Below are 13095 nucleotides of genomic sequence, written 5' to 3'. Positions count from 1 at the left end.
AGTGTGAGCCTATGGTCTGTTTTTCTTCAGTGCTGGTTTATTAACTTGTGAATAGAGGAAGAGGACCTCTCTCAAATGAGTTGAGCCATTAACAGTGTAAGTGGGCTGCTACTCTCTTTTCTGTATTTCATAGTTAATATTCTATATCTGTGCTAAAGAAACTTGTTTTTTTATTCTTTTAGCCCTGTGCCAAAGGATAGAGAGAAATTGTATTTCAAGCTTAAACAGGGAATTGAGAAGAAAGTGGTGATTACAGTTCAGCAGCTCTCAAACAAAGAACTGGCCATTGAAAGGTAAGATTCTTATAAAAATAATGCAGGTTAAGGTTTTGAGAGAACAGTATTTAATGTATTTTTCCTTGGCTGTGCAAGTTATGTGACAGAAAAAAAATAACAATAACACAGAAAGTATTATTGCACAATGTAATTAATTTGTAGGTGCGCAGTTCAGTTTTAAATTTCTTTTGAAGTATTTTGTGATTTTTAGGTGAAAACAAGAAACATAGCCTGTAATACTCAACCATCCTTGGTTTTTTGCCTTTTAATTGTCTTTTTGAAGTGGTGTTAGGATACTTATGACATTCAAATACTTTTGACTTTGCTTTCTGTTTTTTTTAAGTAGTGCAAACACATGCATTTATTGTAATCCTGCATTACCAGCATCTCACTGTTTAGTAAAAGTAACTGAGCTATGTTAGACCTTGGAGCATATTAATCTGTTAGATCAATGTACTGGGACACTACAAGTTTGGATTCAACCTGCTGGTTAGAAGCAGCAATCTTCTGGTGGAGTCTTCAAGACTCCCTAACTCTAAGCTAGGATTCCTTTGTAGTTTTGTTGATAATATGATTCTAATGTTTATCTTCAAGTGATGGTGAAGAGCTTGGGAATGGTTCATGATTTGAGTTTTATTTCCTGGAAATTAAATGAGGGGGATCCCTTTTGGACAGTATAATCTGACCTTTTGTGCGAAGCATTTGCACAATAGGTGGACCATGCATGTGAAGAATAACTGTTAGTTAATGTGTTCATTAGCAGTAGACTCTTGTTACTGCAGTACTAGTAGGTATTGTATTAGTTGAAATTAGGAAATTCCTTCTCAATAGCTCAATTTTTAAGAATAGCAAACGCCACCAGATGGCAATCTTATCAAAAGAGTAACAATAGGAGAATTCAATTTTAGTGAAAAGGGAATTCAAGATAACAGGCGAAGCAAGAAAAAAGCCCCACCACCCTCCCAAAACCTAAGATTGATCTCTTGACTTGCTTTCAAGCTCTTATTTAAAAAATGAAACTAAAATTTTAGACAAGGAATGTATAGCAGAATTTTTTATCATCATTCTGTTGTGTTATAAAATTGTGCTTTTGCTACTCACTGGCTTAAAAAAACCCCGCCCTATTTTCAATATATTTTTAATTTAAATAATTTTGGCTTCAGAATTCAATGAATGATGAAGTTTTTAAGCATTTCTGAATACCATTTGATTGTTGGTGTCGTTCCCCCCCCAAAGTAAAGCTACCTTTCTTAGAAATCAGCTTTTATTTTGATGTTGTTTAAGCTATTCAGTTAGGATGTTATTTTTACCACCCCAAGCTTTGCTGATTAAAAAATTATTTAATTGACATGACACACAGGCTTGTAAGTAATTTTATGTACTTACCCTGCATAATAACCAGTATAAAAGATCAATAGCTAGAAGCTCAGACAGTGAGCTTCTAAGCAATGTAATGTGTCTTCAAAAGTATTTCTAAGTGGAAATTATAATGAAAAAAATGTTGTTCCTAAATAAATTTGGTCTCTGGTCTAAAGAGTTCAAGAATCTTTCTTCATGGTCTCAGAAGAGTAAACCTGGTATCATTTGGAGAAACTTGCCACCTCCTGGTGTACAGATAGGGCCTATGGCTGGTTTAGGTTGATAGAGTAGGTTACTCTCAGTTGAGTTACTTTTGCCCTTCCTACCTTTTGTGGCCTGATTGACCTGGGTTTTGCCTGTTTTTATCTAGGTCAAAGCAGGTAAAAAAATTATGTTCATTCTTGTCTGCCAGGTTTGAGTCATGTGTGGCACTACATAGATTCAGTCCCACAGTGTGGGATTGTAGCGTTCGCCACATATCAAGGTGCTGCGATTAGATCACTGGTCGGCCCGGACCAGGGAAAGAGACAGATAACACACACAGTGTGAGCGCCAACTTCCGCCTTTTATTGCGCAGTTAATTCCTTTTATACTAACAAGGGTAGGCGGGATTACAGACACATCATAAGGCTGTGACTAACCCTCTAACTTTCCGTGACATCGCGAGATCTTCCGAACGCCGAACCCTACATCTCTCCCCTCCCTATGACGAGTTGGCTTCTATTGTTATGAACAATTCCACACCAAGAAATAACTATGTAAAGTACTATGAGTATAAACATATCTCTACAACTAAGTTGAAACACTATCTTAAACACCCGTAAATGTCCCATTTACCCTGCAGAACAAAAAGCTCCTTTACAGAAATTCACACAAGAGGTAGATTGAAAGTTAAGGCTTGGAAAGAATTACTTCTATTACTCTATAAAGTTTATCGTTGGTGTGCTGATGTTAAGGCTTAATGTCTGAGGCACCTGGATTTCTGGCTGCGAGCTCTGACAGCCGGATCCCATAAAGGCACGTATTGATGGACTCTGAGAGGGATGTCGTCCAGATACACATCAGGGTCCCCCAGTTGGCTTTGCATCCACCGCCAGAAATTTGTAGCAGATACCCAAGGTGTCACAAGCCAGGAAAGGATGACAGCAACCTGTAGGAAAAACACTCAAACACTACGAGGTTAGGGCAGGACGAATCATACGACTAGGAACCCATTTCAGTAGCCCTTCAGGTGTCTGTACACAGGCATACCCTCGCCCGAGACAACGCAACTCAAATGGCCCATCCCATTGGCGTGTCTGAAGGTCACGCACGCGGACCAACGGGTAAGGACCTTTCTCTTCCGTGTTCGTAAAGTGTTGTTGCGCCGCCGTCTCTTCCAAGTCCCCTCGAACTGTCTGATTTAATGAAGTTAACGCAGTCAACAGAAGAAGCTGTGTACGGAGAGCAGGTGTGTTATCTTGTAACCAGGAGGGCTCCTCCTGCTCCCCCTCCCTAAGCCGATCGAGTAAGGTCTTTAAAGTTCGATGTGCTCGTTCTACAATGGCCTGGTCGGTGCTATTATAAGGGATGCCATTTTTACTTATACAATACTCTAACTGGTACAATACCCCGTTTCACGCGACACTATCTTATTCTCTATTGGCTGCGCAAACTCCTTCACGAGGTGTCCAGCAGTTACTGATCTCATTCTTCAGCATCCAGGTGTTGTTTGTCAGGCTCTTCTTATCTTCCTTTTTCCCAGCGTACAAGGACACAGCGTCCTTGTCTGCTCCAGTATTTTGTAAAGTTATGCTTCGTTCCCACATAACGGCTGGATTGCTCACATGCCTTCGCCCAGCCAAGAAATCCTCAACATGGGATATCAAGTCTCAGTTGTTTACAGAATTCCAGAAGAAAATTCTGGTTAATGATTGGGGTCTTTAAGAAAGTTGTTCTGAAGAGTGAAATAGTCTTTCATTCTGACAAATGAGAGGATTGACTCTGTTCCTAATAGAGTAGTGTTTAAATACAGTATGCTACCAGTTGTACAGCAGAGTTAATACCAAGTTATGTAGGTATAGTTTAGGTTAAAGTCTAGATGGTGTCCTTAGAACTGATTTACAGAATATTGGTTGGTTGCTCAGTAGTACTGGAAACTCTTAAAGATCATGTTATCATGTTAACTTAATACCATCAGCCTTATCCATGGGTACCATTTGTATTTATATAAATGGAAATATATATTAGTGAACAATAATTTCAGGTCTTCTTCTGCAGGTCTAGAAACCAGCTGAATTTAAACAGAGTAGTGCACTTGCACATAGCCACTTGGTAGCCAGCTGTAAGTGCAGAAAACCCGTGTCAGAAGTGGCAAGACTGGGGCCCACGGCCTGTGCAGGTCATTTTGAATCCTGTGTGTGTGGTTCAGCCTCCTCAAATTGGAGGCTGAATGTGTTGACAACTGTTTGTGTAAAATCTAGCTCCTCTGCAAATGAGGGTCCTGAACTCATCTGAACTCATTTTGTTCTTTGAACTTAGTGGGAAGAGAAGCCCTGATTCTTCTAGTAGCAGGATGCTGCCAGTCATCATAAGTATCTGCTTCTGTGAGAGGCAGGGGTTACTTGTTCCAGACGCCCACTCTTTGGAAGCATACTTCCCAAAAATTTTGGCTGGCACACATCAGAGCTTGTGTACATCTGAGAGATGCACAGCAAGATCTAGGATCTGTGAGCTGTTGTCTTTGAAAAGCACAGATATTTTGCCTGCCTCTGAATCTTAGCCTTACAGTTTTCTTTAGCAGATGTACCAGAAGCTAGTGACCGCTCTACTATTATAAATTATAGCCCTCACAGCTATTTCTACCCCAGGAACAAAAAGCACTAAGTTGGTCTACTGTAACATTCTGCCTGGTCTAATTAGTCTTGCAGAGAAACCTGCTTGTATGGTTAAATATAAGTCCTAGCATCCTAGCTACCTTGGTTGCTTTACGTGGCACTGCGTTATGTTGTATGGATGAATCAAAATTGTTGTCTACTGTTTTATTTCCCACTTTGATATTTAAGATTCTAGTAGCAAAGAGTACGGAGAAGGAAAAATACAATTGTGAATGTAAGTTACTGTTTAAGTCTAATGAGGCGGAAAATGAAAATCATATACCCAAACATAATAGGGGCAAACTTACTAGATGGTGTAGTAATTGCATATCTTAAGACTTTTATGGTTAATAGCATTATTGAAATGATAGTTGCTATTATATATCTGTTCATGATAGAGTGTGCTTGCCTGAAAGCTGTGAAACTAGTCTATCTTCATTGCTAACCTGTGAATGTTCAAATAATCTCTTACAATTTATGTTTGCTGAAAAATCTAGATTTTCGTTTGGATAAGTGGGTTGCCCAGATGACAGACATTTGTTCAGAGTTAAGGAGGGGAATGGGGGGCTCCTCCTGGTGCATTCAAATAGCTGGTGGAAGGGTATGGGGGAGATGGAGCCAGACTCTTCTTGGAGGTGTAAAGTGGTAGGATTAGAGTCAATGGACACAAGTTCCAATTTCACTGGAAATGCCACTGTTGAATTAGGCCAGTTGTTGTCAATACAAAGGGTGTTGCGCATTGGAACAGGTTGCCAAAAGAGATCATTAATTCTCTGTCCTTGGAGATGCTCAGAGCTTGACTTAACAAAGCCCTGGGCAACCTAATTCAAGTTGGTCCTCTTTTGAGTAGAGCTTTGGGTCAGATTGCCTGTAGAGACTGCTTCTGGTTTACATTGTTCTGAGAGTCAGCAATAAAAAGTGGTATGTCTGATTATCAGAGAATTGAGCTGTACACAATAAAAATTCTCAAAACAAAACCCTCTGAAATATGACCCGTTTTCTGTAACATTTCATGATGCAATAGCTTTCAAGGGTGGTTGGTTGTTTTGGGTTTTTTTTTGTTTTTTTTTCTTCATTTGACATCTAATAATTTTAAAAGTCTGTGGAAAACGGCTTGTGGCTTATGTTACAAATACATAGTTCTGTTGGGTATTTTTTTATTCATAATGGAGTATGTTCGAAGGAGAGAAAGATAAAGATGATTTGCAGAAACTTCAGACCTGGATTTGTGCCTTCAATATTCAGCAAGTTTGAAAGTATGAATGTTTTAAGAATTTCTTTTTTTTTTTTTCTCTTAAAAAATATCAAGAACATTTTCTTGTTAAGTGATTCGATGAAAATTCTGGAATTCAAGGCCCTGTATAATATAGAAATTAAGTTTAAAAAAAATTAAAGAATGAAAGTCTAAAAATTGAGCAAACTGTTTGGTTTTTTTAAGAGCCCATGATACTACATGCTGTTTTACACCAGTGACATTATGGGTGATAGAATGGGTGAATTTGTAACTTTTCGTGTGATTGTATGAAAACAATTTTTAAAGCGGACTGGGGAGAGGGTGAATTTCTTCTTGTCAATCTCCATCACTAATGTGTAGGGATTGTTGGTATCTTTAAGCTCGATATTCTAAGTTGTCTTTAAGAATAATGGATTGTTCGCAGGTCAGACACTAATTTCTGTCATCTTCATTCTGGAAAATAATTTCATTGTCATTTCTACGATATATATTTTGATGTCTCCTGAGCGTTGCCATAACACTAACAAAAATTGCTAAGAAAGGTTTTCTTTAAATTAGAAGCAGTAGGTGGCTGTGCCATTATGTTCAAGAAAATAGTGTTGTATTTTGAAAAGCTAATATCTACTTATCTTTTTTTCTTTTCTTTTTTTTTTTTTCTTTTCTTTTTTTTTTTTTTTAAATGAACTTCACAGATGCTTTGGGATGCTACTAAGCCCTGGACGAAATGTGAAGAACAGTGACATGCATTTGCTAGACATGGTAATACTTAGCTCTAATAACTTTAAGTTTAGTAAGATAGAGGTGATTTAAAAAAAAGCAAACAAAATCCAACAAATCAAACCTCTCATCTGTTTGGTTTTGTTTGTTTGTTGTTTCTTAAATTCTGGGGTTTATATCTTCAAACTAGAAACAAACTTGTTACATACAATGGACAAAACATTTCAATTAATGTCAAAATATGTGGCATCTGTATTTTGTTCAACTGGTGAAGCACCGATTAGGTCAGCTGACAACTGGTTGTTAAAAAAAACTAAGCTTTCTGTATTGTGTTAAGCATCTTGCCTAAAAATTTAGAGCAAATAATTATTTTTATATTTGGGTGGTGTTGAAGTGGTCTTATTTTTCCAAGGCACTGAAAACTTTGCCTTTATTTGCTTCATGTGAATTTAAATTCTTGCTCAGAGTTTTAAGTATTCACTTGTCTTCTACAATCTTTTCTTATGACTTGCTTTTAAGAGAACTACAAAATAGTATGATACTTTCTGTGATAATATCAATTTACTTTCACACTGTGGATAAGAATACAACCATTTTCCAAGTCAAGAAGTGCTTGAGTTAAACCAATCAGACATTTTTTGTCTATACAGTTATCCCAGTTTTGCCTAGTCCATTTCTTTACTCAGGTTGATGATTCTAGCTATCAGTATTTAGTTCTCGTGTCAGACTCTTTTATTTGCCTGTTTGTATCTTCTAGCTCATTTTTTCTGGTTTTATTTGCTGACATTAGTTCCACTTTTCCATTTTTATTATTTGATTAGAAAATTGAATAAATTACAGTCAGTTATAGAGCCTAACGAATTGGCTTCTATTAATCTGCATGACACCTTTTGGCTGTATGGACTATATACTTGAATTCCTGTCTTTAGTCCACCTGTAATTCCGTTTACATTTATGTTCCAAGTACATTTAACTGCTGGATGTAATGACTTATTAGTTCATTTCTTGGCTATAGGATATACGTAGGAATTTGTGTTTTCCTTTCAACCCCCTTTCTCCCTGTTTAAATCTGGAGAACTTGGTCACTCTTATTGCTCTACCACAAATTGGATTGCAGAGTAGGAATGTCAGTCTCCTGTCATCTATAAAGAGGCTACCATACAGGCCTGTTGGATCCATAGGAACTGTCCCAGAAAACTTCAGGAAACATGTACTTGCCTCATTCTAGTAATAGCTTGTACGTGCAGGTCATGTACTCTGATTATTCCTAGTAGGTCTATAAGAAATATTTGTAGAAGTAACAGATGTATAGCATGAGATTATTTTAAGCAGATATAGAGGTATTGCTGTTAGTATTAACTTTATCATATGTGGCTGTTTTGACTTTATTTGCGTAGTATCCTGAAATGTGTCTCTTTAATTCTCAAGTTCCTACGGACTGGAATTCCAGTTCATTGACATACTTACAAATGTAAGTCCATGCCTGAGCAACTCAGGGAAAAATCTGGCAGAGGTGTAATTATGGATTGGGAAAAAAATTGGACTGACCTTTGGGTTGAAGTTGTTAAGGTCTTACTCTGTTAAGATGTTTTTGCTTGTTCGTTTGTTTGTTTTTGTGGATCATTTCTGTGTATGCTGTGGGGCTAGTTTAATTTTATGAAGTCTTTTGTAACTCATCCTCTCCTAACAATCATCTCAGCTGCTCAGAAAGTAGAGTGGCAGACCTCTCACCATGCTTGCATGCTTGTAATAAGCATTAAAAAAATATGTTGATAAACTATCTTGTCTTTGGTTTCTTGTATAATGTTTCTCTTCTAATGTTTCTTCTTTCTCTCCCATTTCCCTATAGCCTTTCTCAATCCATTATTTCATATTCTTTATTTAGACTGTGTTCTCTAGAGCAAACACAGTCTTATTCTGAAGTTCCTAGAACTATTCTCCCCTCCCCCCCACTTAATTTCTTTGATCTCAAACCATGACTCTGATAGAATCCTGTATGTTTTTATTTTTAGGAATCCATGGGAAAGAGTTCTGATGGGAAGGCTTATGTAATTACTGGAATGTGGAATCCTAACGCACCCATGTTTCTAGTACTTAATGAGGAAACTCCGAAAGGTAATTTAGTCTAATTTGTAAGTTTGTTTTACCTGATGTGGGTTTGGTGCATGTGTTTTCTCCTGCGAATCATGGTGCATCTGTCTCAGTACATATACCATTATGTTCCAAGAGTCTGTGGCTAGGAACTTTTCTGTATAAGCATATGCAACATAGAAATGTGAATAATTGTTCCTAGAACTGTGTGTTGCTTATTTGGAGATATTAAATTGGGGCTTAAGTGCCTGTTTCCTGGTTATTGGGACTTTCTGGTCCTAAGCATGCATAAGTTGTTTTCCCCCTTCTGTACTCAGCAAAGCAGTGTAAATAGTAGGCATTGCTATTCTCTCTTTTAGTTCTGAGGTGAGTTGATTAGAAATAGCGTTACATCCCCTTCATCTTGGGGCAGCTGGAAGTGATGCACTGAAGCGCTTGATAATATAGCACAGTTTCTCGTTGCTAGAGTTTGTGTTCTCTGATGTGATGTAAAAGGTTTGAATGCAAAACTGGAGTTTGTTTCCTGTCACAAGGCAGAGCTCACATCAGTTGCTTAAAGGCACATCCAAGTATGTACAGCCAGTGTCACTGTTTTTGCTAATGGATTTTCAAACCACATTATTTGTAGTAAAATGTAGGCAAAACTTTTGCTTTGGAGCTTGACAAAGTTTCCGTTTTACGATATGACTTCATGTGTGTGTGGTGTGGTTTGGTTTTGTGGTATGGGGGGTTTTTGTGTTTTGTTTTGTTTTGTTTTTAAATGCCCACTTGGCTCTTTGGTCTGATAAGGCAAGGGAACCTAGGGATGCATAATGTCTGATTCTAAATGTTATTTTAAAAATCTGTGCTTCCTGCAAGAAAGATATCAGTTGTGATGCAACGCGATGGTTACTACCTCTCTCTGTGATGAATGTTTCCAGAAGCAGCAAACCTTTTCTTGCACTGTAAACCTGCAAGATACACTTGCGCTATTTCAGTCTCATCCTCTGGTCAGTTGATCCTGCATTCTCCTCTACTTGGAAAAGTTGGAGTTATGCTTCAGTATCAGGAAGATGGAGCTATTACAGTTTAAGATTACTGATCCATGCTTTGCTTTAAAAATATGTTTTGCTGCTGTGAGGACTGTCTGACCCGGAGAGTGGAACAGGGAGGGGTAAAATGTTTTGAGTCCTTTTAACTGACAGAGTATGAGCATGGACATAAAAAATGATCTGAAGTGTTCCTTAGTGTTATGAGAAGATTTAGGACAAACAATGCTGTAGGAGATCCTTGACACTGATTTGCTAATACATGCATACATTCCCTCAGCAATAAGTTTACACTTTAAAATGTGACCTTATCCTGTGCATGTTCCTTTTGTATGAATGGAGATCACATATCTTAATGCTGTTTTCTTTGTGTGACGTTTTGCTCCTGTCTTTAAAACAATGACATACTGTCTTTGTACTAAAAAGTTAATCAGAGTTGCTTGGTACGCTGTTTAATGCATACTCTCATTCCATGCAGCGGACATGTAGGGTGTAGAACTCAGATAAACAAAATGGGTACAATAGAATAAATAATTATATAGAAAGAGTTTCCAGTTTGAACAACAGTTTACTTCTGTCATTTATTGTTTTGAGAAATTTGAACTTTGACTAATTTTTCTGTATGTGACTTATTTTTGTGTTTTAGATAAGCGTGTATTCATGACTGTGGCAGTGGATATGGTTGTTACTGAAGTAGTAGAGCCAGTCCGTTTTTTGCTGGAGACTGTTGTGCGCGTGTATCCTGCCAATGAACGCTTCTGGTACTTCAGCAGAAAAACCTTCACAGAAACTTTTTACATGAAGCTAAAACAGGTAATGCATGTTTGGTTTTGTTTTTGTTTTTGTTTTTTTTTAAAGAAAACGTGATGCTGGGAGCATTTGTTTTGTCTGTCTTAATTTGGCCTTTATAAAAGTTAGCATGGCACCTGCACCTCAGTAGTTTGTTTCTTTTAACTATTTATTTCTGAGGTGGTTAAACGCATAATGGTTAAGTAGCATATATAAATGTTCAATGCCTTTGTAAACTGAATTGTAATGAGTCATAAGTCATTGGCTTTGTGGGCTTAAACAATTTTGAACCTGCCTATTGAATTCTCTGTAATTTCATACAATCTGACCTGTGCGCAGACATCTAAAGCAAGTCCATTTGACTGGTAAAATTGGGAAATGACTCTTTAATTGTTCACTGTAAAATCAACTAATATGTAACAAAGGGAGATTCTGGCTATTGAGGTTCATAATGTGAAGGTAGGTGGCTGTAAGAATATAATCCATTAAAGGAAAAGGAACTTAATCCAGAGGTTTAAAAGAGTTAGGCTATTACTATTGTTTTTTCAAAGTATCTGAGAAGGTAGGTTTCTCCATGTTTTCAAAAAGAAAAGTTTGGAAGAAGATTATCTGCAAGAGTAAGTTCTGCTGCATGGAGAAGTTGCTGCATTTTCACCCTCGTGGTTGCTGATGAGGGTATAAAAAGAACTAAGTTCTTGTCCTTCACTGCCTCAGGACTTTATGAATTGTGAAGCTAAAGGCATTATTGTTGCAATGATTTATTAAATTAGCATTGTTCGTGTGATTTCTTGCTGGTGATTGTAACCTTATGAAATGTTCAAATAGCAGTAAAGAAATAACCATTTTTAGCAAACACTCTTCTCAAGTATTTCAGTTTGTCAGTCCCTTGGAGTTTGGCTTTTAAGTCAAGTTGTACAAACACCGCTTGATTCTGTAGAGGGCGGGAAGTGGCTAAGATGAAGCTGAATGCATAGTTGTGTATTACCTCTATGTTAGCTTTCCCAGTCCTGTGCTTGTGTGATTAATATGCATTTATTTCTTCCTCAAGCACTGAGAGATGATATATCCATCTCATCTGGTAATGTTTGTTGAATAGTTACCTATTGATTAGAATGCTAAAGTCTCTTCTGTTTTTGGCGTTGGGTGAGGTACATAAAGTATGTATGTCTGCCCATTATCATGTAGGATGATGCTCAGCTGCATCCTCCTGCAGCAACTGTTAACCTGCTTTCTCCAAAGACTTATGTTGTGGTGTTGGTTCAAAAAGTGAACAGCAGAGGCTAACTGTACCATTTGCATTGGAACATCCATCATCTTTGGGTAATGAAACCAAAGAGCAGTAATTTAATTTTACTGAGCTTAATGTGAATATTTGAGTTGTCATCTTCCTGTGGGGTACAGTAATAGGTCTGAAAAAACAAGCTATGTTGATATTACATGGCAAAAGTGCCACTGTGTTTAATACTTAGCGAGTAAATAAATCTCATGCAATTCTGTTTCTGTATTTCTTCTAGAGATTAGCATAGCAACTTAGAACTTAAGAAAATCTGAGAAAACCAACTCTTATGTGCAAATGTTGAGAATATCTACATTTGAAATTTAAAGAAAAGACATTTGAAAATATTACATACTCAGCTGTTTGATACTTCTCTATAAGTAGTTAAGCTTTCCTTTTAAATCACTTATATGGATGCTTTCTTTTTTCCTTTCTCACCCCTTACAATGTGACAAACATACATGTGCCTCCCTTCCCTGAAGAAGCACGTGCATGCATTTCTTCCTGCTGTAAAATTCTGAGGAGCTGTTCTGCAGATTTTTGGGAAAGGAATGCTTTTAATCTTTTTAATCTTTCTACAAGATTAGGTCCTGATTATGAATGACAGGATCTCTCTGGTTGATCTCTAGCAAGTCTTTATTTAGCCAATCATCAGCTGGACAGTTTGTATTGCAATAGCTGTTCCTGCCGATACCTCTGAAAGACACTGTACCTCGGGGCGTTCTTCCTCCTTGGAAAATAACTTTGCAGATGGCATTGGGATCAGCCATTTGTGAACTTTTTGGGAAAGCAGTTGAGCATAAGTAGATTCTAGGGAACGTAGCAGTGGATTAATATCAAAAGCCTCAGGCTCCAAGATAGGTTCTCTGTGCAGGACAATGAATCCTTCAGTATAATTTCCTGCTGATGTAAAATCATGACAATGATGCCATCGGTCATTGTACGAATGTAGTGTGTTTGACTGTGGGTGAGAAATTCATGTATGCAGTCTGCCCAGTTCTAAGTTCTAGCATGCAGAGCGCTTGGCAAGAAACTTTAGACTTGGGCTGTCTCAGCAAGGTGCCCATTCCAGTAAGGAAGCATCCATTACTGATGTTCCAAAAGGCAGCAAGCAATGAAATGGCATTTTCCTGCAAGGGGTAAATGGGACCTGTCTGTATTGGCAGAGAAAAATCAGAACTCTTCTGAGGAAGGATTCAGCTAGATTTAATAGTCTGAACCAAGATTGGTGAGGCGCAGTCAGATATGAGGAATGACATAAATGCAGGTTGCTGTGTGATTTAGGATTGTTTTATCTGTCTGTCTGTCTATCTCACTGTGTTACTCATGCACATTTTCATTGTTAGAACATGATCCTTGTAAAGGTGTGTCATGGTTTAAGCCCAGCCGGTAACAAAGCACTACGCAGCCGCTTGCTCATCCCCCCCCCCCCCCCCCCCCCCCCCCCCCGCGGGGGGGGGCAGACAAAAAG

General features: G+C 37.9%; 1 protein-coding gene across 2 annotated transcripts in view; it reads left to right on the top strand.

Annotated features, from left to right (window-relative positions):
- RABGAP1L (RAB GTPase activating protein 1-like) overlaps positions 1-13095 on the top strand; it is a 240393-nt gene that overhangs the window by 8987 nt on the left and 218311 nt on the right. For both annotated transcript variants that reach the window (XM_010580655.1, XM_010580656.1), the window contains exons 6-9: positions 183-293; positions 6416-6482; positions 8453-8555; positions 10206-10372. In XM_010580655.1, the coding sequence (XP_010578957.1) occupies positions 183-293; positions 6416-6482; positions 8453-8555; positions 10206-10372 (448 nt within the window). The remainder of the gene's footprint in view (positions 1-182; positions 294-6415; positions 6483-8452; positions 8556-10205; positions 10373-13095) is intronic.

The sequence above is a fragment of the Haliaeetus leucocephalus genome, unplaced genomic scaffold (genome assembly GCF_000737465.1).
Source record: "Haliaeetus leucocephalus isolate CR32 unplaced genomic scaffold, Haliaeetus_leucocephalus-4.0 Scaffold730, whole genome shotgun sequence".
Taxonomy (NCBI): Eukaryota; Metazoa; Chordata; class Aves; order Accipitriformes; family Accipitridae; genus Haliaeetus; species Haliaeetus leucocephalus.
The sequence above is the reverse complement of the archived record's forward strand: the minus strand, read 5'-3'. Positions and strand labels throughout refer to the sequence as shown.